The 23,347-nt window shown below is 40.4% G+C and overlaps 1 protein-coding gene and 1 pseudogene across 1 annotated transcript in view; both read right to left on the reverse strand.

Annotated features, from left to right (window-relative positions):
* Window positions 1–5,654: 5,654 nt before the first annotated feature.
* LOC131243452 (putative pentatricopeptide repeat-containing protein At1g56570) lies at window positions 5,655–7,500 on the reverse strand (annotated as a pseudogene).
* A 2,539-nt stretch (window positions 7,501–10,039) lies between these two features.
* LOC131243451 (ATP sulfurylase 2-like) overlaps window positions 10,040–23,347 on the reverse strand; it is a 30,341-nt gene continuing 17,033 nt past the window's right edge. Inside the window, exons 4-5 of the mRNA XM_058242823.1 lie at window positions 11,029–11,115; window positions 10,040–10,571 (exon numbers count right to left, since the gene is read on the reverse strand). Of these exons, the coding sequence (XP_058098806.1) occupies window positions 10,434–10,571; window positions 11,029–11,115 (225 nt within the window). The 3' untranslated portion in view covers window positions 10,040–10,433. The remainder of the gene's footprint in view (window positions 10,572–11,028; window positions 11,116–23,347) is intronic.

Raw genomic sequence — 23,347 nt, forward strand, 5'->3', positions numbered from 1 at the left:
TCAAAAACGAATTTTTAGAAATTTTTTTAAGCATGGTAACAATCAAGGGTGGATGTCTCTCCCAACTGTCTCTATTAGTATCACACAGGATGATCATGTCAGCCTGAGTTTTTGGCTCTGGACCTTGCACAGGATTACACATCCAATGATCGGAGTAGATCTCATGGTACGCATCACGGTAGTCCCTGTGCAAACATAAAAGGTGGACCTCTTGGACGGTTGGTTCCCAAAAACGTCCGACATTTCCGAGATTGGTGGGGGAGTGGATCGGTGTTACCCGGTAACAAAGCAGTACGGTGATTACCTGACCGTGTGTCCCACCTTCATGTATACTCTGTATATCCATATTAGGATATGATCCCAAAAATAAAGTATATCCAAATTTTAAGTCGACCATAATACAATAAATAATTGACTATTAAAAACTCACCTTAACTTCCCGAGCCATTCGTAATATTCTTTAGCCATCCAACATGTTGATAAGGTCACACCGACATGGATAAAAGGAAAACACAGATATCGACTTCATCCAAATTAAACTTTTATGGCCCCTAAAAAGTTTATAATAGTCAATCATCACTATTTCACAGTGGTATGGTCCACAACATTTTATGTGTATAATGCCTGCATTACGAGGATTAATTACAACCTTAAATTACGTTACCGTGGTGCCATTGGACGCAGATGTCACTGTATTCAGTGAGCCCAACCATGATGTATGTGTTTTATTTCTTGATTGTTGGTTTCTTGGAATTGTTGTGATTTTTTTTTTTGAATAAAAAATAAATTTCAAAAATAAAAGTAATTTTTAGAAAGTAAATAAATATATTAATTATTTAAAATTTTCATAAATAGTGTGTGTAGCCAGTTGGTAAGAGAAGGGGTTTTTGCTTATGCAACCAGGGTTCAAATCTCCTCTTCGCACCGTCCGCGCGCGCGTGGCGTGGGCTGTAGGGCTGCTTGGGCGCTTTATTAGGCACACTTAGCACTTCGCATCGTCGCAAGGAGCAATAAGAGCCTTAGTCTTTTTGGCACACGGTTCAATTTTTTGGGCCATGGTACCCTGATGTTTTATTACCTTTTTTGCTAATTGAGAGTAATTGTAACATGATTGTACATGTGGCACTTATGTCATGTGCTGCTCATATGACAATAGTTTTCTGTTGGATAACTGTTTCTGTCCGAATGGGTACAGAAATAACCGCCATATGACATAGAGTCATATCCTTTCATGGAAAGGCAATAATTTACGTGAATGGGTATGGATTTCTTAAAGAGGCTCTTAAGCACCTCTTCGGAAGAAATCCATGACCCTTCGATTAATATAAATCCTGGAAACTATAATCCAGAAAGATGACACTCTTAATCCTTAATATTATATCATCTTTTGTGCAATTACTCTCGATCTAATCTCTATTAAATATTTTCCGAACGCTCTTATATTGATATCAGTGTAAAAACTAGAGATCTGTTCAACACTTAAATGTGCAAATTTTCGTGTTGAAAAATGGATTGAGAGTTCATTGTATCCTGAAGACAATTTACAGATTTCTTTCGTTTGCACTTACTCGAATTTCCAGAAAAAGGGCAGCAAATCTATCTTGAGAAATCGATTATTCAAGTCGAGCCTTGAATCTGATAGATCTGATCGTTTTCTTCTATCCTCCGTTGTGTATTGAATTTTCTAACAGTCTTGGGATCCGCAACCCATAGGTGGTGAAATCCCACCACGGGTGGAAGTGGGTTCGGCCTGGTAATTAAATAAATAAATAAAAACAAAAAGAAAAAACCGAAAAACCTATATATCCGACTCATAAATAATACTCGGCACCCCGGGCTCTAAGCTTTTAAAAAACTATAAAAATCACTCGATGGGATACCCAGACTTTTGTTTCAATGTTTTAACGTTCTTTAATTGTGAATACATACATACATATATATATATATATATATATGAGAAATGCTCACACATTAGTTGGACGTCCAACTAGTTATGTGATTTACCGCTTAATTAATGTAAGTAAATGCTTCCACCGAAGACTAATTTCACTTTGGTATGGAAAATGGGCCACAGCTTGGGTGGACCCCACCGTGGTGTTAATGTAAAATCAACCCTGACCATTAGGTATGTCACCCCATGTTAGACCAAGGTCTCAAAATTTAACCCCATCCATAGCTTGGGTGGACCATACAATTGGAAACAGTGCACAGTGAAAGGTTCACCCTCCGAACTATTTCCCTTGGTGTGGCCCACATGAATCATGGATGGACCTAATTTTTGGGACCCAAGCTTACCTTTTGGTGTGACATTAATGGTTGGAATGGATTTCATAGATTCATCACAAAGGGCCCTGTAAAAATCAAGGGTGGATGTCTCTATCCTAATTCTTCCCATTGGTGTGGCCCATTTGAATCACAGGTCAGCTTGATTTTTTGGCTCTAGGACTATGATTAGATTACACATCTAATGGTCAAAGTGGATCTCACATATATGTCAGAGTGGAGCCGTAAACAATCAAGGGTGAGAGTCCATGTCGCGCCTGTTCCCAAAAAACTACTTGGCGTAATTTAAGATGATAATTAATGCTCACAATGCTTGGCAGAGAAGAGAAGTGGCGTTATTTTGGTAATTAATCCTCATAATGCTAGTAGAGAAGTGATTTAAACTTTGGAAAAGAGTGGCCTGTTGGGGTCAGCCCACCATGTTGTTAATTTTAAATCTACCCAGAACAACATCAGGTGCGTGACCTCACCTTACACCTGAGGTTCAAAAAGCATGTCCATCCTTGTTTCAGGTGGACCACGCAGCTGGAGATAGTTGATAAAGAAAAGCTCACCCTCCAAACTATTTACAGTTGTGTGGCCTACTTGAAAGATAGATGGACTTGAATTTTGGGCCTTAGGCCTAAGTTTTAGTGTGGCATCTAATGATTGGAGTGGATTTGATATAATCTCTATGGAGGGCCCTGTAAAAAATCAAGGGTGGACGTCTCTATTCCAACTATTTTCCTCGGTGTGGTCCCCCTGAATCATAGGTAAGCTTGATTTTTAGGTTATGTATCCCACATAAGATTACACATCTAATGGTTGGAGTGGATCACACACATACATCAAGGTGAGCCCCATGAAAAATCAAGATTGAGCACCTGCTGAAATTCTTTTTTCCAATAAAAAAGTCCAAGTTCAGCGGGCTGGAGTGCCGTTTAATGTCCAGCTAGTATGTATGGTCCAACCTTTTATGTAAATATGACATCCAACCCGTCTAATAGGTTGGCCCATCACAAGCATTACCTTTTGTAAAACACCACAACAACCATATATACACGTCAGTAGGCCACACACAATTTGGATTATTTTAATGGTGGGACTTTCTATCTTAACTATTTACCATGGTGTAGCCCAATCGAGTGTTGAATCGGCCTTGTGGCCCACATGATGGACGGGGTGGATTTACTTCACCTGAACTCTTTCCTTCTAAGTCTAGGAAAGCAATGCTCCGAAGGTAATGCAATTTCTCTTATTTCAGATATCTGGAAAGTGGAGACATGTGAAGGGAGAGTAAATGTATGATGGGCTACACACCTATTATAGATTTGGACCACCCAGCTTAAAATCAGATCTGTACATCAGATCGATTACATTGTCAACTTGTCAAGGACGAAAAAAGTTGATGATCTTATAATCAAGTATGTCAAATACTTATGAAAAGAGTAGGTTGTTAATAAAACAGTCCAATGATCCAGATTTAACATGCATACATACTTTCCTTAGAAGTGTAGTTTTTTAATTTCTAGCACATAACTTCTTCTTAGTGGGTCTTAACTGATGAATGGCCTAGATCTTTGACACGTGTGTTACTTTACATAACTATGACACGTATTCTAAAATCCCTCAATATAAGTGTATGTATTGTATAAATTAAAGAGGAAATTTTCTCATTAAATGTACAAGTAGTTGGACAAAATTTTGTCCAACTAGTTGTATGTGAGTATATATATACATATATGGAAAAGGTTCTATGTGGTCGAGTTGTGTGGGCCCATTGTGATGCGTGTCGAACATTTAACCCATTAGTTAGAAGCACCATTCCATGGTGGGCCTAGGGCTTAAAAATCAAGTCAATCTGTGACTTGTGTGGGATTTCACAAAAATAAACCTACCCATCACATGGATCCTTACTCTTGCTCGGGCAGTAGACTCTCGGGAGTTTCAACACGGGTCGGGTTCAGTATCCATAGGTGGTGAAATTCCATTAGCGTGAGTGTGTGCGGAACCAGAACCGGAACCGGTGCACTCTAGAACCGGACCAAACCGGACCGTTTGGTCGGTTCCGGTCCGGTTCTACGGTTCTACCGGTTAAATGTGCACCCCTAAATAGACCATGTATGCAATTTCTAAGTAATTTCTAGCAGCAATCACAGTCTTTTCTCACGTAGGCATGCATTGCTTCCCATTATTTTCAAAATGGTATATGTGCCACTATTTACACCTATTTAGACCAACGAAAATGTGAGTTTCGTTATGGACGGATTGTGTTTCTAAAATAACAATAATAGATCAGGGCAACCATGCCATGTCTACTACATGCTTTTTTAAATGGTGCAAAACTAACATCCAGATTCAAAAGGCAAACTCTTTCTTTTCTCTATACTTTTTTCCACCGTCACCTCTCAAGATAAAACATATTAGCCTTCCAAAGTATTCCCAGCCCACTTTGGACAGCATGCTGAGTACTGCTCTAACAATTAGAACCGTCCATGTTTTAGACTCCTTGTTGTAAGGCCATCACAAGAAAGTTCAACTGAGACTAAAATTTAGATTTAGTCTCAGTTGGAAACAATGGAGGCTAAAATTTTAATTTAGCCTCATTTCGAGAAAACTGAAGCTAAAAAGGTTCTTTTAGCTTCACTTGAAGAATCGAGGCTATAAAAGTCATTTTAGCCCCGGTTGCTAAAACTGAGGCTAAAGACTTTAGCCATGAGGGTTTCAACCTCGGTTTGGATAATCGAGGCAAAAGCGAGGCTAAAGGCTTTAGCCTGGCTTTTGGTTCAGGTCGAATCGGATCCGACCGGTTCGAAGAAGTCGGATCCATCAGTTCAGATCGGATCCTACCCATCTTTAGTTACATTGACCAGTTGAATATTAATTTAAAACAATGAAAAGAAATTTTTAGATGGCTCCTAATCAACTCCAAAAATCAAAGACGGGGACATCAATAAACCTCGACTATGGGAAAATAGAGTATTTTCACAAGTAAAAGAATATAGATGGTTGAATTGTTGGACCATCTCAGTATGTGGGCCCCAGTGGGTGGCGACACAAGGTTTCGTCCCATATACAGGAACACTGTCCAATGTGAAATAGAGATGAGAGATTTGAGCTTTTCATATGGTTTGAAATAAAACTTGAATCTCATTCTTCAATATTTAGGGGGCCTGCCACAACATAGAAAGTAAACTTATAGGAATTCATATCCATATTTAACAATCTCATGGAAAAACAAAAGGCTAGGGGTGTGTTTGGTTGCACCAAATATCATGAAATTTCCAATCCATATTTCATGATATTCTGTGTTGCACGATATGAAATTTCATGATACTTGGTGCAACCAAATGCACCCCTAACCTTTTTTTACTCCCCATTGGGGAAAACAATACCATTTTCACCGATTATCATCCTGTGCTTTCAATCCAACTACACCCCACATCTTTCTTCAATCCTCTCTCCTTCATCAACTCCCTAACCTCCTCAATCTCACCCCACATCCCAGCCCCAGCATACAAATTCGATAATACAGTATATACTCCTACATTCCCAGGATCCAAGTCGAGGGCGCGTTTGGCTGCCACCCTCCCCAACTCGACATTCCCACTATCATTACATGCAGTAACCAAACCAACTATGCACTCACGCTATCAATCCCCCTCACCATCTCCCATGCCTTCACCATTTCCCCACCCCTACACAACATGTCCACCACACAACTATAATGTTCGACCTGTGGCACTAGCCCAAACTCCCGAACCATCGATTTGAAGCATTTGAGCCCACGGCCCACATGACCCGTGTGGCCACACGCCGAGAGGACCGTTAGAAACACCACCTCGTCTGGCCTCATCCCTTCTTTCAACATCTCACCATACGTTTCAATCACTTGTTCAAACATGCCATTCCAGCCATATGCACCTAGCATTGACGTCCACAAAACCACGTCCCACTTCCGCTCTCTCCCAAGATCAAAGACGGACCGGGCCTTACATATCAAGCCACATTTTCCATACATTTCGATCAATGCACTTTGAATGAATACGTCGTGCCCCGCATGGGCCATCCTCCGGATTTGGTACGCATGAGCCTGTCTACCCAATTCAACGGCCGATAACCCGGCACATGCTCGCAGAATGGCGGATAATGTGTACTCGTCAGGGTCCAAACTCAGCATGCGTATTCTACATAACAAATGTAGGCTGTCCATCCAACGCCTGGCCTCGGTGTACCCCGTCATCAGTGCATTAGCGCACACACGGTGTTCTTCATAGGAATTTCATCAAACACCTGCTCAGCGTCCTCGATGGCCATCAACTTCACGTAGAAATCGACAACCGCGGTGCCCACATAGATGTTCGACAACCAACCAGATTTCAACACGTGGGTATGGATCGGTTTGCCGAAATTCGGTGCCTTCGTGGAAGCAGAGGCAGTTAGAGCGCTGCACAGTGCGTAGTTGTCCAAGCAGAGGCCGGTTTTGTGCATGAGAGAGAAGGTTTCGAGGGCGAGGAGCGGAAGGCCGTGGCGGGAGAAGGCAGCGACGGTTGCATTCCAATGCAATAGGCTGGTTTTGTTCATGGAATTGAAGACGTTGGACAGAGAGACATGGGGGGTGGTGGTGGTGCATGTGGTGTAGGTTAAGATGAGCAGGGTGTGAAGGTTAAGGGAAGTGAACAAGCAGCCTGTTCTGACGGGGAGAGAAAGGAGGATTTCGGTGGCTTTGAGGTTTTTGGTTTGAAGGCATTGGTGTAAGAGACGAGAGAGAGATTGGATGGACGGTGGTTGTTGGTTTGATCTTTGCGTAGTGGACATCTGATGAACGGTGGGGATTTTGGTGGACGTTTGAGAGATTCAAACGTAGAAACCGTTGCTGTTGTCGCCGTTGGTGTATGGGAGGAAGTATTGGGTCCTATGTGTGGGCCTCACGGTTAGGTGATCCAGGCCGTTGGTTGAACCCTTTTTTCATTGCCGACTTATTAATGGACGGAAGGGAAACAGAGGAAATTGTTTGCGGAAAATGTATAGTGATTTGAGGCCGTTGATCTGGTGGGCCATGATACGGATATGCTATAGTGCGAAATTGGATCTGTTGGAAATTGGCTATAATCCCTTTCAGTTGTGTGTTTGGCCTGATGGGGGTGAACCTGTTCTCTGTTTCGGATGAACAATCTTTTCTCTGGCCCTTGATTGGATGGGCCACCACAGTCCAGTTCTTCGATTCTTGAGAAGCGTCCACCACAAACTCAACGCTATGGATCACCCCATACAGTGCGCTGAGTACGGTAGAGAGATTAATTGTATGTCAAGAGACGAGAGGCGGGGGTCAGAAATATAAGGGTTCAGATCTTTCAATCTATGAAAGTTTTTGGCATCCCTCATCCACGGTGGGTCCCATCAGATCAACCGTCTAGATCTAACCATGGAAATGCACCCACGGAATTGGGCATCAAAGTCTAGTTATCCTTAATCCTACACCACAAACATGGCATGCACAGATGAGATCTGGACCGTACATCAGGTGTGTATCTCCGTGGAGGCTCCATGGTTCAAAACTAAACATTGAGCGGATGATCTGATCCAACTGAATGATGGCTCGCATATGAACGCTCAAAAACAGACAACGCATATGGATGCTTAAAAAGTAACAATCTACATTCAATGGGCAATGTCTACTAATCAGATGGTAGGATCTTTCAGCCAGAGTAACTTTTGATATACGAGTTCGATACTAAGGCCCACATAGTAAACGGTCCAGATCTCGTCAAACTAGTTCCAAATGTAAAATCTCCAATCAAGGCCCAATAATTAGTTGAGCGGAGGAATAAGATGGTGGACCCAGCCCAATTCCATAGCTCTGGACCCACAAGTTTCTTCTTTTTTCAACAAGAATTATAGGATCTTGTGCATGGTTTTATGCAGTTGGGGCAATGTTCATGACATCGGCATCTTTGCATGCATCGCTAGTTGGGAATATGGAAACCTGTATTGATATCACTGATATTTTCACAAATTACCACTAATACTAAAAAATGTATCGCTAATTGTGGAAACCATGAAGAAACAGAAGGAAATAGTGAAATTTCTTAATGAAATTTCAAGAAATGCTAAAATACACATTTACATGCTTAGTAATCCAATAGTTGCAAAAAAGACGTACATAATAAGTTTCTCTATAATGAGTTTTTTTTTATCACGTGCACTCACACACCCCACGTATGTTAATAGAAATTTTCAATGATATTTCAAAAGATGCTAAAACACACATTTATATATTTAAAAATCAAATAATAGTGAAAAAAAAAAATGCATAATTGTATATTTAAGAACCAAATAATAAATTTTCCTTTACTGAACCTAAAAGCATATCTTTAACCAAGAGAAACATTGGGAAACGTGGAGAAAATGGCTGACCCAATCATACATGCAAGCACGCACATACATACAAACATGCATACATGATCCATCCATCCATTTATGCACAAGTGCAGAGACACATTCAACCAATCAACCATGCATACATACATTCATCCATCCATGATCCATCCATGCATGCAAGCATATACATACATACAAGCATACATTTCATCACACAATCATGCACTCATAAAAATTAAAAATTAAAAATTAAAAAAATAAAATGGAAACTCATTAAATAAACAGATTTTTGGCAACATCGTTACATTTGACTATGCATGGCAATATTAACGAAATATTGCTGATTCATTGGCAATACAAGCGACACCTGGAATTTATAGAGTCAAAAATATTTGTAATACATTGGTGATATTGATAAATTAGTGATACAAGAGACGCCTAAATTTTAAACAGTCAAAAATATTGGTGATACATTGGCACTATCGATACATTGATGATACTCAGCAATGTATCACTGATGCCTAAATTTTCTGATGTTACCAATGTTATCGGTATCGATGTGCCTGAAATTTCTGATACTACCGATGTTATCGGTGTCGTTGAGCTAGAGATACAGAAAATATCAGGAATACTCCAAACAATGATTTGGTGTCAATGGTCCAGTGATAAAGGCTGTTGATCTGATCTGATGGGCCCAACTCACAGGAGACCCCAAAAAAATCTCAGATTGGAAAATCCTGAATGTTGACCCCCTTTGGGCCGATTTACATCCGATTTGAACCATTGCTGGCTGAACCAGGAGGCCTAAACCTTTACAGTTGCACAGGCTAAGGCCCCATAAATCCACATTCTTTAGAAACTACAATATTATCTTACAATGCAATCTGCAAATAGAAGCTTTAGAGCATCCCCAAGAAGTGTTTCAAGTGAGTACTAATGACCATTTTAAGGTTGAATACACATGGAAGGTTTGCTGAGCCCACACATGTACAAGGCAGTTCATTTAGATGTGCCAGCATGGCATAAGCTTGAGATCAAAGTTGTCCATAGGGTGGGTCACAATCTCTTGATGCTCTGGCACAAAAAATCGGGCTAGATAGATCAATAGGTGGGCCACAATTTACAAGGAAATTGACAGAAGAAAACTTTCAGGAAGATTTTATGAGCCGTTCAACTATTTCTGAAATCGTGTAGGACCTGATGATGGACCATCATGGTTTCCAGAGTGGGGTACTTACATGGTGGCGCTCCCATGATAGGTAGCTTGGATTTCGTGCCTGTGCCAAGCTGGCAAATACATTTGTGCATAGATGAGAAGCCTCATGCATGTGAGGCTTGGCAAATTTCTACACAAGATAATCCATAAATGAAAAGAAAAGAAAGGAAAAGGAAAACATTTTGAGTTGATAGTAAGAATGGATCCCAACAGAGCTTCCCAAATAATGACAAGAAAACTCGAAGAGAATTTCTCATAAATATCAAAGGAAAATGCAACTGCCACTCTAATTGATTCCTATTTGTTTATCGCTACAACACGCTGTCTTTATTACCTCTTTGACACAATGCTTCAGCAATTAATCATATAGCCATGAATTAGCACCAAAATCCGCAATAATTAAAATTAAAATAAAATAAAATAAAAATAAAGAGAGAGAGAGAGAGAGAATAATGCGCACTTGTCGAAATTTACCAGATTCTTCTAGGTGCTCCATACCCCAAAAGAAAAATATCTTGCACTTCTTTGGTCACGGAACTGCTTCTTAAGCTGTGGTTGCCACAGGATGTTCTACTTAAGAGGACAAAACGGCTGAGGGCTGACTCGACTCTTCAGCTTGCAAGCTCTTGTAATAGTTCACAAGAACTTTCCACCCCCCAGGGCACATAAAACCATCAGGAGGGTTCTCCCCATTTCTTGCAAATGTCCGCATCTGTGCATGTACATGTAAACAATGCTTTATCAACCTAAACAGCATGTCAATTATCTGTTGCCCATGTACGGAAAAAAAAAAACTGGATGTAGGAATTATGCATGATAATGCACAAGAATGCAATGGCTGTAACAGCAAATCCTACAAAGAAGATGGATGAAAGAATTGGGCTGACCAACAATGCCCATCTGAGTTACAGGTGTGGTCAACCTGACAACTGGAACCAGACTAATTTTCAGGGACCAAATGAATTCCCAGATCTCATAGATGCTAACATTTGGACATACAAGGAGAGTAAGATTGTCATTTATCCTACTCATGTAATTAGAAGGCATATCAGGGCTCAAAATAAATGTATTAACTATCAAGTAACAGGATGTTGTAGCTAAAAGCTGCAGTTAATGGCAAAAGAAATTACATATTTTGATCAAATAAGTGCACCAAAAAAAAATCTCACCTTGGTGCCGGAGATGAAGAGAAAATCTTTAGCACGCGAAGGATCAAAAAAGGCCATCTTCTTTTCTACTGTGTCATATGCCGCTACCTGTGAGTAACAAAAATGTTATTTCAAGATCAGGTGGGTGCAATACATATAGCACATGGCCAGACAGGCTATTTTCTTAGAAATTACTTATGTCAAGTCATTATTAAATTCCTTGTGGCTGTCTGATATCCAGGTTACATTCCAGTAGTAAAGAGTCCAAAGATATGCAAGCAGGAAGGTGCTAGTATATATATATATATATATATATATATATATATATATATATATATATATATATATATATATATAGAGAGAGAGAGAGAGAGAGAGAGAGAGAGAGAGAGGGTACTATGCGCTCGACCTCACGATAAGCTCCCGTGAGGTCGAGCTGTGTGGGCCCCACCGTGATGCGTGTCGACCATCAACACCGTGCATTTGATGGGTCCCCTTTAAATTATGGGATATCCCAAAAATCAGCCGTATACAGAACTCAGGTGGGCCATACCATCTAAAATCATGTGAAGACACCGTTAAAACATATAAAAGCACTTGGTGGGGCCCACCTGAAATTTGCATGCATCTGAAACTTGGTCTGAACCCTCATTCAAGTGGGACACACATAATGGATGGGCTGGATTTGCAAACCACATCTCGGTGGGCCCAAAAAATGGTTATGAATGTTTTAATGGTGCACGGCCCCTCTCCACTTCTGTATGTGGTGTGGCCCACACAAGTCACGGATTGACTTGATTTTTGAGACCTAGGCCCACGATGGAATGGTGCATCTGACTGATGGGGTAGATGTTCGAAACGCATCACGGTGGGGCCCACACAGCTCGACCTCATGGGACGAACTCGTGAGGTTGAGCGCATAGTACCTTTTCCCATATATATATATATATATATATATATATATATATATATATATAAACTTCAAAATCATATCAAATAATTATAAATACTAGGGCTTTTCATGCCAGGCAAGAGTCAGGAAGTGAGCCACAGCATACTTTTGCAAGATCCAGGCCATCCATCAGATGGTCACACCTTCAACATGGTGTGGCCCAAAAATCAGTCTGGTCACCTCAATTCATCAGGTGGGTCACACGTGTATGAGGACATGGACAGGTAAAGATGACTAATGGTCGACATTTAGTGTAAGTATGGCCCAATAGATGGTGGCAATCTTGAATTTTGGTTCAGGCATGTCTGCTATGGCCCTCACCTGACAAGTGGCCAGGTGTTGAAGAAGTGTGACATGTTAGCATGTGCCCTGAATCATCTCTTCAATCTCTCCTGGATGAATAGCATTGGCATTTCTCTTAATAATACAACCTTTATCGGCCTTAATAATACAACTTTTAAACACGATGGCTTGCATGTAGAGTAAAAATGGATATGTAATTCAGAGAGTTGTCCAAAGCATAGCCATATATCACTTGTATGAAATAAAATCGTGATCATCATCATCACGTTGTACAATATTTGGGACACAGCTTTATGAATCTTGTTTCACCAATCAAGACACAAAACAAGAATTTTCATGATTTGTCGACAAATGTCTGACAACCGGTTGCCCAACTGACATCAAACATCTTTTATCCAGGCTTGGGGATGGTTAGAATATCGCATCAGATGGAGTTGCATGGAAAAATTCCCAAGTTGAACTTTGTATAAGTTGAATTTGCTTACCAATTGAGGCACAATTGCTGCAGGTCCAATCCTAAACAATCACTATCAACTAAAACAAGGCTCCATGCAGGAATTTCAGAAACTTGTCATGCATTGAGATTTTGTAACAGGTGGCAAACTAAATTTTAGAACCCCCATGATGCAGGACAATTAACCACTTGTTCTAAAAGCTCGATCTGTTAGAGTATGGCAAATCAATCCCTTTATCTCATAGCCTAGGCCCCACATCGCATGGGTTAGGACCTCGGCCGAACCCCCCTCGTGGGCCCAAATCACAAGGGCCGCCCACCCCGAACATGTCCCCGCGTCCCATGGGCTACCCCACTCAAGCCCAGTGTGAAATGCACATTAATCACTCCCAGTGAGGAGTCTCGAACACGAGATCTCCCCCGTGGGCCTTGAATCAGGTGGGTCACCCACCCCGAGTGTGTCCCCACATGCCACGAGCTACCTCACTCGAGCCCAGTGTGAAAATGCCCCTGCATTAATCACCCTCAGTGAGGAATCTCGAACACGAGACCTCTCGCTCTGATACCAATTTGGTGCAGGACAATTAACCACTTGCTCTAAAAGCTCGAACTGTTAGAGTATGGCGAATCAATCCCTTTATCTCATAGCCCAGGCCCCACATCGCATGGGTTAGGACCTTGGCCAAACCCCCCTCGTGGGCCCCAAATCACATAGGCCACCCACCCCGAGCATATCCCTACATCCCACGGGCTACCCCACTTGAGCCCGGTATGAAATGCGCATTAATCCCCCCCAGTGAGGAGTCCTAAACACGAGATCTCCCCCGTGGGCCCCAAATCAAATGGGTCACCCACCTTGAGTGTGTCCCCACATCCCACGAGCTACCTCACTCAAGTCTGGTGTGAAAATGCCCCTGCAGTACCCCAGCAGAGTGCAACTGATTAGATCTTGAAATCAGATATTGTGTGAGACTATTAGTGAGGAACGATCATGTTTCAAGGCCTGAAAAGCAACTAGAAAAGAAAAAATAATAATAATAATAATAACAAGAACATAGAAATGCTTAAGGAACCTAACAAGGTGGTGGGGCTAAACTTAAGGCATATGATAATTGGTATAATTGATTGGGGACAATAGAAGGTGAGAAAGATGTTTTCAAACCTATGAAAATGAGAGAGGAAATGGTAGGGACCTAGATTGTGTTAGATGTATCAAGAGCGATAACCATAAGGTACTAGTTAATGATGACCACTCGAGAACATGGGGATAGAAGCAATCATAAACTCATATGATGCTGAAGATATAGATATTTTTGTAGGGTTAGAATATTTGAAGTGAAAGAAGCTTTAAGAAAGATGAAGACAAGAAAGGGCCTAGGACCCGATGGTATGCCAGTAGAAATTTGGAAGTGCATGGAAGATATTTTTTGATTTTGATTGACAAAGTTGTTCAACAGTATTATAAGATTGAAGAAAATGCCAGACGAGTAAGAACCACGTAAATATTTACAAGAATAAAGGAGACATGCGATATCTGCACTAACTATCATGATATTAAACTTATGAAACTTGTGAGTCATATTATGATACTTCGGGAGATGGTGACTGGGCAAAGGTTAAGGCATGAGACGAATGTATCAAAAAACCAGTTCAGATTATGCCAGGAAGATCAACCATTGAGGCTACTTTCCTACCTAGACAACTAATTGAGAGATATGAGGATCTTCACATGGTCTATTAACATAGAGAAAGCAAATGTTAAGGTCTCTAAAGAGTCAATCAGGTGGGTGTCGGGATCTATTGACATGATTAAGTATATGTACAAGGGAGAGGTAACAAATGCAATGACCAATATTGGAAAGACAAGTGAGTTTCCAATTGCTATAGGCTTACAGCCCAGGGTTGCATTGAGCCGGTATCTTTTTGCAATGGTTATGGATGAGTTAACAAGGAATTATAAGAAGTGGTCCACTGGTGTACGTTGTTTGCAAATGATATAGTTTTAAGTGACAAGATGAGGGAGGATGTAAACACAAAGCTAGAGGTATGGTGAGATTTTTTAGAATTTAAAGGTTTCAAACTTTGTCAGACTAAAATAGAGTATATGAAATGCTATTTTACTAACAATAGGAATGGAAATGAGGAATTAGTTAAGATTGATAACCAAGAAAAACCCCAAATGAACTTTTTTTATATCTTGGGTTAAAATTTTGTTGAAACTCAAATATTGAATATTTACCCTCTCATAAGCATTAGTTTCCCATGCATTTAAGTGCTCAATCAATCTAATTAGATATGTTTTCTACATGTTTTGTGATTTTGGATCTAAAGTTGAATATGTGCTCAAATGGGTGATTTAAAGCTCGAAAAGAGAACAAATGAAGAATTGAAGTTTGGAGCCTTAAAGTAAAGATCTCAAAGAGTCAAACGTCCAACGAAACCAAGTACTAAAGTGGAGAAAGTGAAGGTTCAAAGAGAAGTTGAAAAATGAAGAATTCAGTACCCATCGATCCCATCGATAGGTCCTTCGATCCCATCGACAGGCCATCAATAGGAGTTTGATGCCATTAAGTCACATATCGTGGAATTCCAGATTTTCCAGATTGGTCGATGAACTGTTCCTTCGATCCCATCGAAGACCATTTCAATCCCATCAAACAGCTCTCGAATTTTGAAAGTTAGTTGCTGGACAGATTATGTCTTTCTACTCGATCCATCAAGTGAATTTCCGATGCCATTGATAGACATCCGATAAGTCTCGATTCTATCAAAGCACCTATCGAAGAAAGCGGTGACTGCATAAGTTTTGCAAAATTTCCAAGTCAGTGCAAAAGTGCAAGCCTCCTATCTATATAAGGAGTAGTTTTAGACATTCTTAGGTATTTTCTAGGGTTTTGAGAGAGAGAGAGAGAAGGTGGGTGGAGCGCCGACAATGCCTTTCTGCTTTGATTTCCTTTCGAGTTATAGTAATTGTTTTGTTTTTCTTTTGTTTTAGAGATAGTTTTGTCTAGCTAATCTCTTAGCTAAGGCTAGAGGGTGAAGCTTGTAGTTAATTGCAATGTTTTAGTTTGTTTTGATTCATACTTTGGAATTTTATTATGATAATTAATTGAATTTAATTTGGATTTTACTTTAAAGCCTTTGGGTTGTTTATTTCTAAATTCGTTGTGAACATAGGTTACAATGAATTCTTTAAAGTGCAATTGCTTAGCTTGTTTAGATAATGAATCAATCTGTAAAATTCATTGATCTATCATAAACTCTGGGCAGGGTAAATGCTTTGAATTCCCTGCGATTGATTCCCGAGTGCTTTATGAGAGAATAGTTCAATTGAAATCATACCTCGTTGGTTGTTTGTGATTAATTTAAATATTTGATCTTCCGATTAGAACGGATTCGAATCCGGTTCTGGTTGAGTTATAGAAAATGAATCAATGAATTATGCACTATGATTGCTAAAAGTGGATCCCTGGATCCTCAGTTTTTATCTTTATTGTTTTTACCCTTATCTCAATTCACTAGATTTATTAGAACTTAACCTTAATTTTAAACTAGTTCTAATTGTGTTTCACATTCTCTGTGGATCGACCTCAGTCTCACCGAGTTATTACTACATCGCAGCCCTACATTTGGGGTCGTCATCCCTTGGATTCGAACAAAATTCATGAGAGAAGTGATTGACAAGGATGTTGCTCATAGAATTCAAGCTAGATGGAAGAAGTGGAGATGTTCCCCTAGAGTTTTATGTGAATGCCGCATACCAATCAAACTAAAAGTGGAATTTTATAGGACAACTATGAGACTAGCCATGCTTTATGAGCTATCATGCTGGGCATTTAAGGAACAACATGTTCTTAAGATGAGAGTATTGAGATGGATGAGTGACAAGATGACGAATGATAGAATTAGAAATGAATGAATTCAAGGGAACTTGGGATTAGTGTTTGAAATATTGGTATCGCGCTATGTATCGCACGCCCTTAGGGTACAAATACATATCGCTTATTGCACGGGATATATCGTTTGTATTGGGTAATTTATCGCACTTTTTGAGAAACATGAGGAAACATTGGGAAAATAGTTGAATTTTTCAATGAAACTTCAGGTATTGTTAAAAAATACCTTAATACACACTTTTAAATCATAACAACTCAAAAAACAAGTGCACATGATAGGTTTCCTTTGTAAAGGGTCCTAAGCTATGCGCTGGCTGACTGAACTAATGCAACCATATTCAAATTGAAGGCATAACATTTATAAGTATATCAAGACATGCATGAAAATACAATTAATTCATTCAAAAAAAAAAAGGAAGTAGAAACTGTAAAACATGCCCAATGATGTGACTGAACCATGCACCATCCATGTTATGGTGCACTAGTTGAATTGTCCCATTTCACCAAGATGGGTTCATTGTGCATCTAACTGAAAAGAAACACAGGTTTCTTAGTTGTTCATGCACACATGGGCAATCCCATCAATCAATATGAACGGTCCATTTGATCCAATGGCTTAGTCACAATCCCGTTTATAATCATGGATTGAATGGTTAGGATCATTTGATCAAAGTTTTCATTCAAACAATAATAAGTAAATTATGGGCCCTACCTATCGTATCATTACTTGTTGGCCCATGAAATGTTGGCTACACCTAAGTGGATTGTTCAAATCGATTGATAAACTTCAAACGTCTCCCCTTGCAATCAGAATGTGGACCCGAGTAGCAACTCGCTATTGAACAGTGCTTTGAGGACTCCACCATGATGTGTTTTATCCACACTATCCATCCATTTTGCCAGCTCATTTTAGGGAACAACCCAAAAATGAGGCAGGTCTAAATTTCAGGTGGACCAAACTGCAGGAAAAAGGTGGTGATTGAACAGTCACCATTAAAAACTTTTTAGGGGCCACAAAAGTTTTGGATCAAGCTGATATTTGTGTTTTCACATCATCCAGGTCTTTGTGACCTAATTAACAAGTTGAATGGAAAATACACATTACAATGGGCCCTAAGAAGTTTTTAATGGTGGGCTCTCAATCATGGTTGGGCCACAAAGCAACGTCCTTGAAATATCGGTATCGCACAATGTATCGCACCCTTGGGATACAGATACGTATCGGTTATCGCACGGGATATATCGTTTGTATCGCATAGTTTATCAAACTTTTTGGGAAACATGGGGAAACATTGGGAAAATGGTTGAATTTTTTAATGAACTTTTGGGGATTGTTAAAAAGGCTCTTAATACACACTTTTAAATCATAACATCTCAAAAAAAAGATGCACCCAATAAATTTCCTTTGTATAGGGTCCTAAGCTATGCGATGTTTAACTGAACTAACGCAACTATATTTAAATTGAATGCATGATATTTATAAATATATCATAGTCATGTATGAAAATAGAACTAATTCACTGGTGTGGCCCATAATATGAACATATCAACAAGTCGGATGGAAAGTAAAGGACATGGTGGACCCTGAAGTGATGCACCAAGTTCTGTGGGGCCCACCATAATGTATGTGTTATATCCACACCATCCATCCATTTAGAGATATCATTTTAGGCCATGAGAAAAAGAATGATTAAGATCCAAAGCTCAAGTGGACCCCACCACAGAAAACAGTGGAGAGAGTAACGCACACCATTAAAAATTTGTAAGGGCCATAGAACTTGGTGCGTCACTTCAGTAGCCCGTCTGGCTACGCAACCCGTCAGTATGGCGCGCGCGGGGATACAGATTGGCTACTCCCTTGACACCCCCTCATGGTTGGTGGTTGGTGCTCTGTGGGCCCCAACATAATATATTTGTTTCATCCATTCCGTTCATCCATTTCTACGGATCATTTTAGGAATGACAAAGAGAATAATAGGGATGCAAATCGCAGGTGGACCACACCAAAGGAAAATAATAATGATTGGATATCCACCATTAAAATCCTCCTAAGGCCCACTGTAGTGTTTATTTTACATCCAATTTGTTGATTGGGTCTTAAAGACCCAGATGAAGGTAAAAAATAAATATCAGGTTGATCCAAAGCTTTTATGGCTCCCAAAACATTTTTAATGGTTAACGTTCATTCAACACTGTTTCCTGTAATGTGGTCCACTTGAGTAGTGTAATGGTTCAATTTTGGGCTCAACACCTAAAATGATCAGTAAAAACGGATGCACGGCGTGGATAAACCACGTGTAATCACGGTGGGCCCAGTAGAGTTTACTCAGTAAGATAACGCCCGTCAGTGACGGGCGAATTCGGATTGCGTACTGAGTTACTCAGTAAACTTAGTTGGGCATACTGTGAATGTGTGTGGGTTATCCACGCCGTCCATCCGTTTTTCCAGCTCATTTTATTGGTTGAATAGAAAATTTAAGAAAGCCCAAAGCTCAAGTGTGCCACACCACAGTAAAAAGTGGAATAATGACTTCCACCGTTGAAATCTTGGTAGTGCCTGCAGTGATGTTTATTTGTCATCCAACCATTTCATAATATCACACAGATATGGATGAAGGGAAAAAACAAATAACAGATTGATCCAAAACTTCTGTGGCCCTAAGAAATTTTCGACGGTAGAATTTCAATTCACATTGTTTCCCGTGGTGAGGTCCACTTGAGATTTAGATATACTTTATTTTTGCGCTAGAGCCCTCAAATTATCTTTTAAAATGGATGGACGGAGTAGATAACATCTGTAAATCATGTGGGACCCCACAGAGTTTACTCAGTACCCTTAGCGTGCTGAGTGACTCGGTACGCAATTCGCGTCCCTGGCGGGCCACAAGACGTCACCGAGTTACGTGGGTCCCATCATGATGTATGTTTTCTATCTATAACGTACATACATTTGAAGAGATCATTTTATAGCATGAGCCAAAAATGGGTCAGATCCAGAACTCGAATGGACCCCACCATAGAAAACAGTAGAGAAAGGTTTCAACGGTGGAAATAAGTATCACCACTGTTTCCTATGGTATGATCTTATATTTTTCTAAAATTTGGGATCAACCCTTAAATTAGATGGAAAAGCGTATGGAGGGTGCGGATGGATCACATACATAAAAGGTGGGCCCAAGTAAGTTTACTGAGTACGATAAAACCGTACTGAGTAAAGCACCATGACAACCTTTACCCCATCCACCGAAGCGGATTGCGCACCGTGTACTGAGTAAACTCTGTGGGGCCCACTGTCATTCATGCATTTTATCGAATCCATCCATCTGTTTTATCATATAATTTCAAGGATTTAAACGAAAAATTAATCATATCCAAAGCTCAATGGACCACACCACTTGAAACAGTTTGAATTGCAGTCTACCGTTGAAAAGTTCGTGGGGGCCCACAGAAGTTTTAGATCAAGATAATATTTGTTGTTTGCATTCATCCATGTCTTTGTGATATTATGAACAGTTTGGATGACAAATAAACATCATTGGGGGCTTATAAATATTTCAACGGTGGAAATCAATACCTCCACTGTTTCCTTTGGTACGCTCTACTTGAGATTTTGATATACTTTATTTTTGGGCTCAACCCCTAAAATGATCTGGAAAAACGGATAGACGGCGTGGATGAACTAACAAACCCCACAATCGGCCCTACAGAGTTTACTCAGTATGATAAGAGCGCATGGAGTAACTCATTACGCAATCCTTTTTCCCCATCCGCGCCGCGCCCCTCTTTCGCCTTCCCTCTCCATTTTCACCGCCATCCACGCAGTCCGATCTGAGTCTTTCATGCACGCAAGCTCTCGTCCCCTTAAATCTTGTTTCGGAAGGAACGGTTCGTCGATTCGGCTTGATTCTTCGCCGGAATCTCCGAGAAAGAGGGAAGTTGAAGAAAATGGCAAGAAAATACTACTTACCTGTCAAGTGGCCCACCTCCGATCATCGCTGTAGCCAGGTACGCTCCGATTTCTTCTTCTTCTTTTTTTTTTTTCCAATGGAGAGGAAATCTCACCATATTGTCGATATATTGTGCGATATCGACGATATATCGGCCGATATTGGGATTTTGGATTTTTTGGTATCTTCCAGTGGTTATCGGGGGTGTATCGTCTCGCAGTGGTGCGATACCGATAATATCGGCCGATATATCAGCCGATAGTATCGATATTTCGAACACTGCATCCATCCCAAATCGCTACTAGTAGAGTCAATAGGCAATCCAAGTCTGTCCTAGTGGGTGTAGTACCCAATCCGCGCGTGACGGAACAACGATGTGGATGATTGTGGGCCCCACCATGATGTATGTCTTGTATCCACACCATTCATCCAGGTCTTTGTGACCTTGTCAACAAGTTGGATGGCAAATAAACATTCTCTTAGACCCCATGAAGTTTAAATCGTGGGGATTCAATCACTACTATTTCTTATGTTATGGTCTACCTAAGATTTGGATCTGCTTCATTTCTAGGATCATACCCTAAAATGAGCTTTCAAAATGGATGGACAGTGTGGATGTAAGGCATGTACATCATAGTGGGCCCCACAGTTAGGGAACCATCAAGGATCCACCCAAACCGGGCTCGGAACCAAACTACGCATGAAACCAGCGATCCGGGGAGCCACCCAAACCACGCACGGAACCAGCAAGTGGGTGGGACCCTGACTATGGGCTCCACCATGATGTATGTGTTGTATCCACACCATCAATCCATTTGGAGAGATCATTTTAGGGCATGAACCAAAGAATGAGGTCGATCCAAAGCTCGAGTGGACCCCACCACAGAAAACAGTGGGGACAATGATGCCCACTGTTGAAACTTGAAACCATTTGATGTTTATTTGAGATCCCAACCTGTTCATAAGTTCAGACAAATATGAACAAAGGGAAAGCACAAATATCAGCTTGATCAAAAACCTTTTTTGGCCCCCAAGAAGTGTTTAATGGTAGGCGTTCAATTCCCCATTGTTTTCTGTGGTGGGGTCCACTTGAGCTTTGGATTTGCCTCATTCTTTGTCTCATGACCTAAAATGATCTATCCAAATGGATGGACAGCATGGATATACAATACATACATCAAGGTGGGCCCCACAATAAGGGCCGCATCGTCTATGGTGAAGCCAAGTCGCACCGAATCCACTCTCCCTTAACTAAAAGGGCGCGGATTAGGTGTTATCCGGGTAAAGCTTAATGGGTGTTAACCTTACTGTAGGGCCCACCTTGATGATATGTTGTATATTCACTCCGTCCATTCGTTTTCTAGCCCATTTTAGGACATGGTCCCAAACATTAAGCACATCTAAATCTCAAGTGGACCATACCACATGAAACAGTGATGAATGAACACTCATCATTAAAAACTTCTCAAAGCCCACCTGAGAATTGGATCTGTTGAAGTTTTGGGACAACATCCTTAAATGATCTGAAAAAATGGATGAGCAACATGGATATGAAACACACATCAAGATGGGCCCCACACCGTAAGGGAAACACCCACTAAGCTTGTTACCTGTGTAATAACTAATCTGCTCCCTAACTTAAGAAACCTCTATTAAAGACAGTCGCACATACACAACCCAACCAAAATCCTTGCCAGAAATCCCAACCCAAAATTCCTAAAAATCCCTCCCGAAATTCTTTTTTCTTTTTGCCAAATCCGCATAATCCTCGGCAGAAATTTGGTTTCCTTTCGAAACAATTACCTTCGAGGGGATTTTTTTAAAAAAGGGTTTTAGGGTTTTTCTTACATGATCTGGTGATGTCGACGGCAGCCTACCAAATTCAGTTGAAAGCCACTCCCTTAGGCATATCAAAAAGGTTAGAATTTTTTTTCTAAATTTTTTTTAATACATTTTTGGAATTTCTACATGGGAAGAGATGTCATCAAGCGCCTATTTTTATCGGCTATAGTGATTCATGGCTGTTGGCTACAGTCCTGCACGACGATATCGCGTATAAAATCATATAAAAATCCGCAATATTGGGCATTATCGTCGATATCAGCAAAATCTCATGATATTTTACGATATATCGCACGATACACAAGAGTTTATCAAATTTTCTGTATTTTTTTTTATTTCCGAGGGGTTTCATATCGCTGGACCGTGATACCGATAATATCTGCCAATATATCGGCCGATAGTACTATCAATATTGCGAACACTGCTTGGGAGTAGCACCAATGGGTAACAATATGACAAAAGTAAGCATAGATGATTTGTTCATGTGCAATGATGACCAAGAACTACACCAACTAGGAGTTCCAAGAACTGCACTGACTAGGAGTGAGTTGGTTCAAGTTGAAGGCTCTAAAAGGGCAAGGGAAAGGCCCAAAAGGATGTCGGTGTATGTATAAATAAAAGACTTGATGACCAATACTTTGACTTGAATATGGTCCTTGATAAAATGGGATGGCAGAACAGGACTCCAGTAGCTAACCCCAATTAGTTAGGAAAAGGCTTAGGTGATGACAAAATCGGATCTCGTGTGTAACAATCAAATAACACACAAAATGAAGAATTGGATAAAACATTCTCAAAAAGGAATCACTCCAACCAAGAACCCGAGAGGAATCACTCCACCAAATAGGAGTATCACAACCCAAGGATCATATAGTTGTAGACGTACATATCAACTATTGGCTAGCAAGTTTCCTAATTTAAATTAGCAACTAATGCATCCTGTAAC

Source organism: Magnolia sinica, chromosome 4 (genome assembly GCF_029962835.1).
Source record: "Magnolia sinica isolate HGM2019 chromosome 4, MsV1, whole genome shotgun sequence".
In the NCBI taxonomy this organism is placed as follows: domain Eukaryota; kingdom Viridiplantae; phylum Streptophyta; class Magnoliopsida; order Magnoliales; family Magnoliaceae; genus Magnolia; species Magnolia sinica.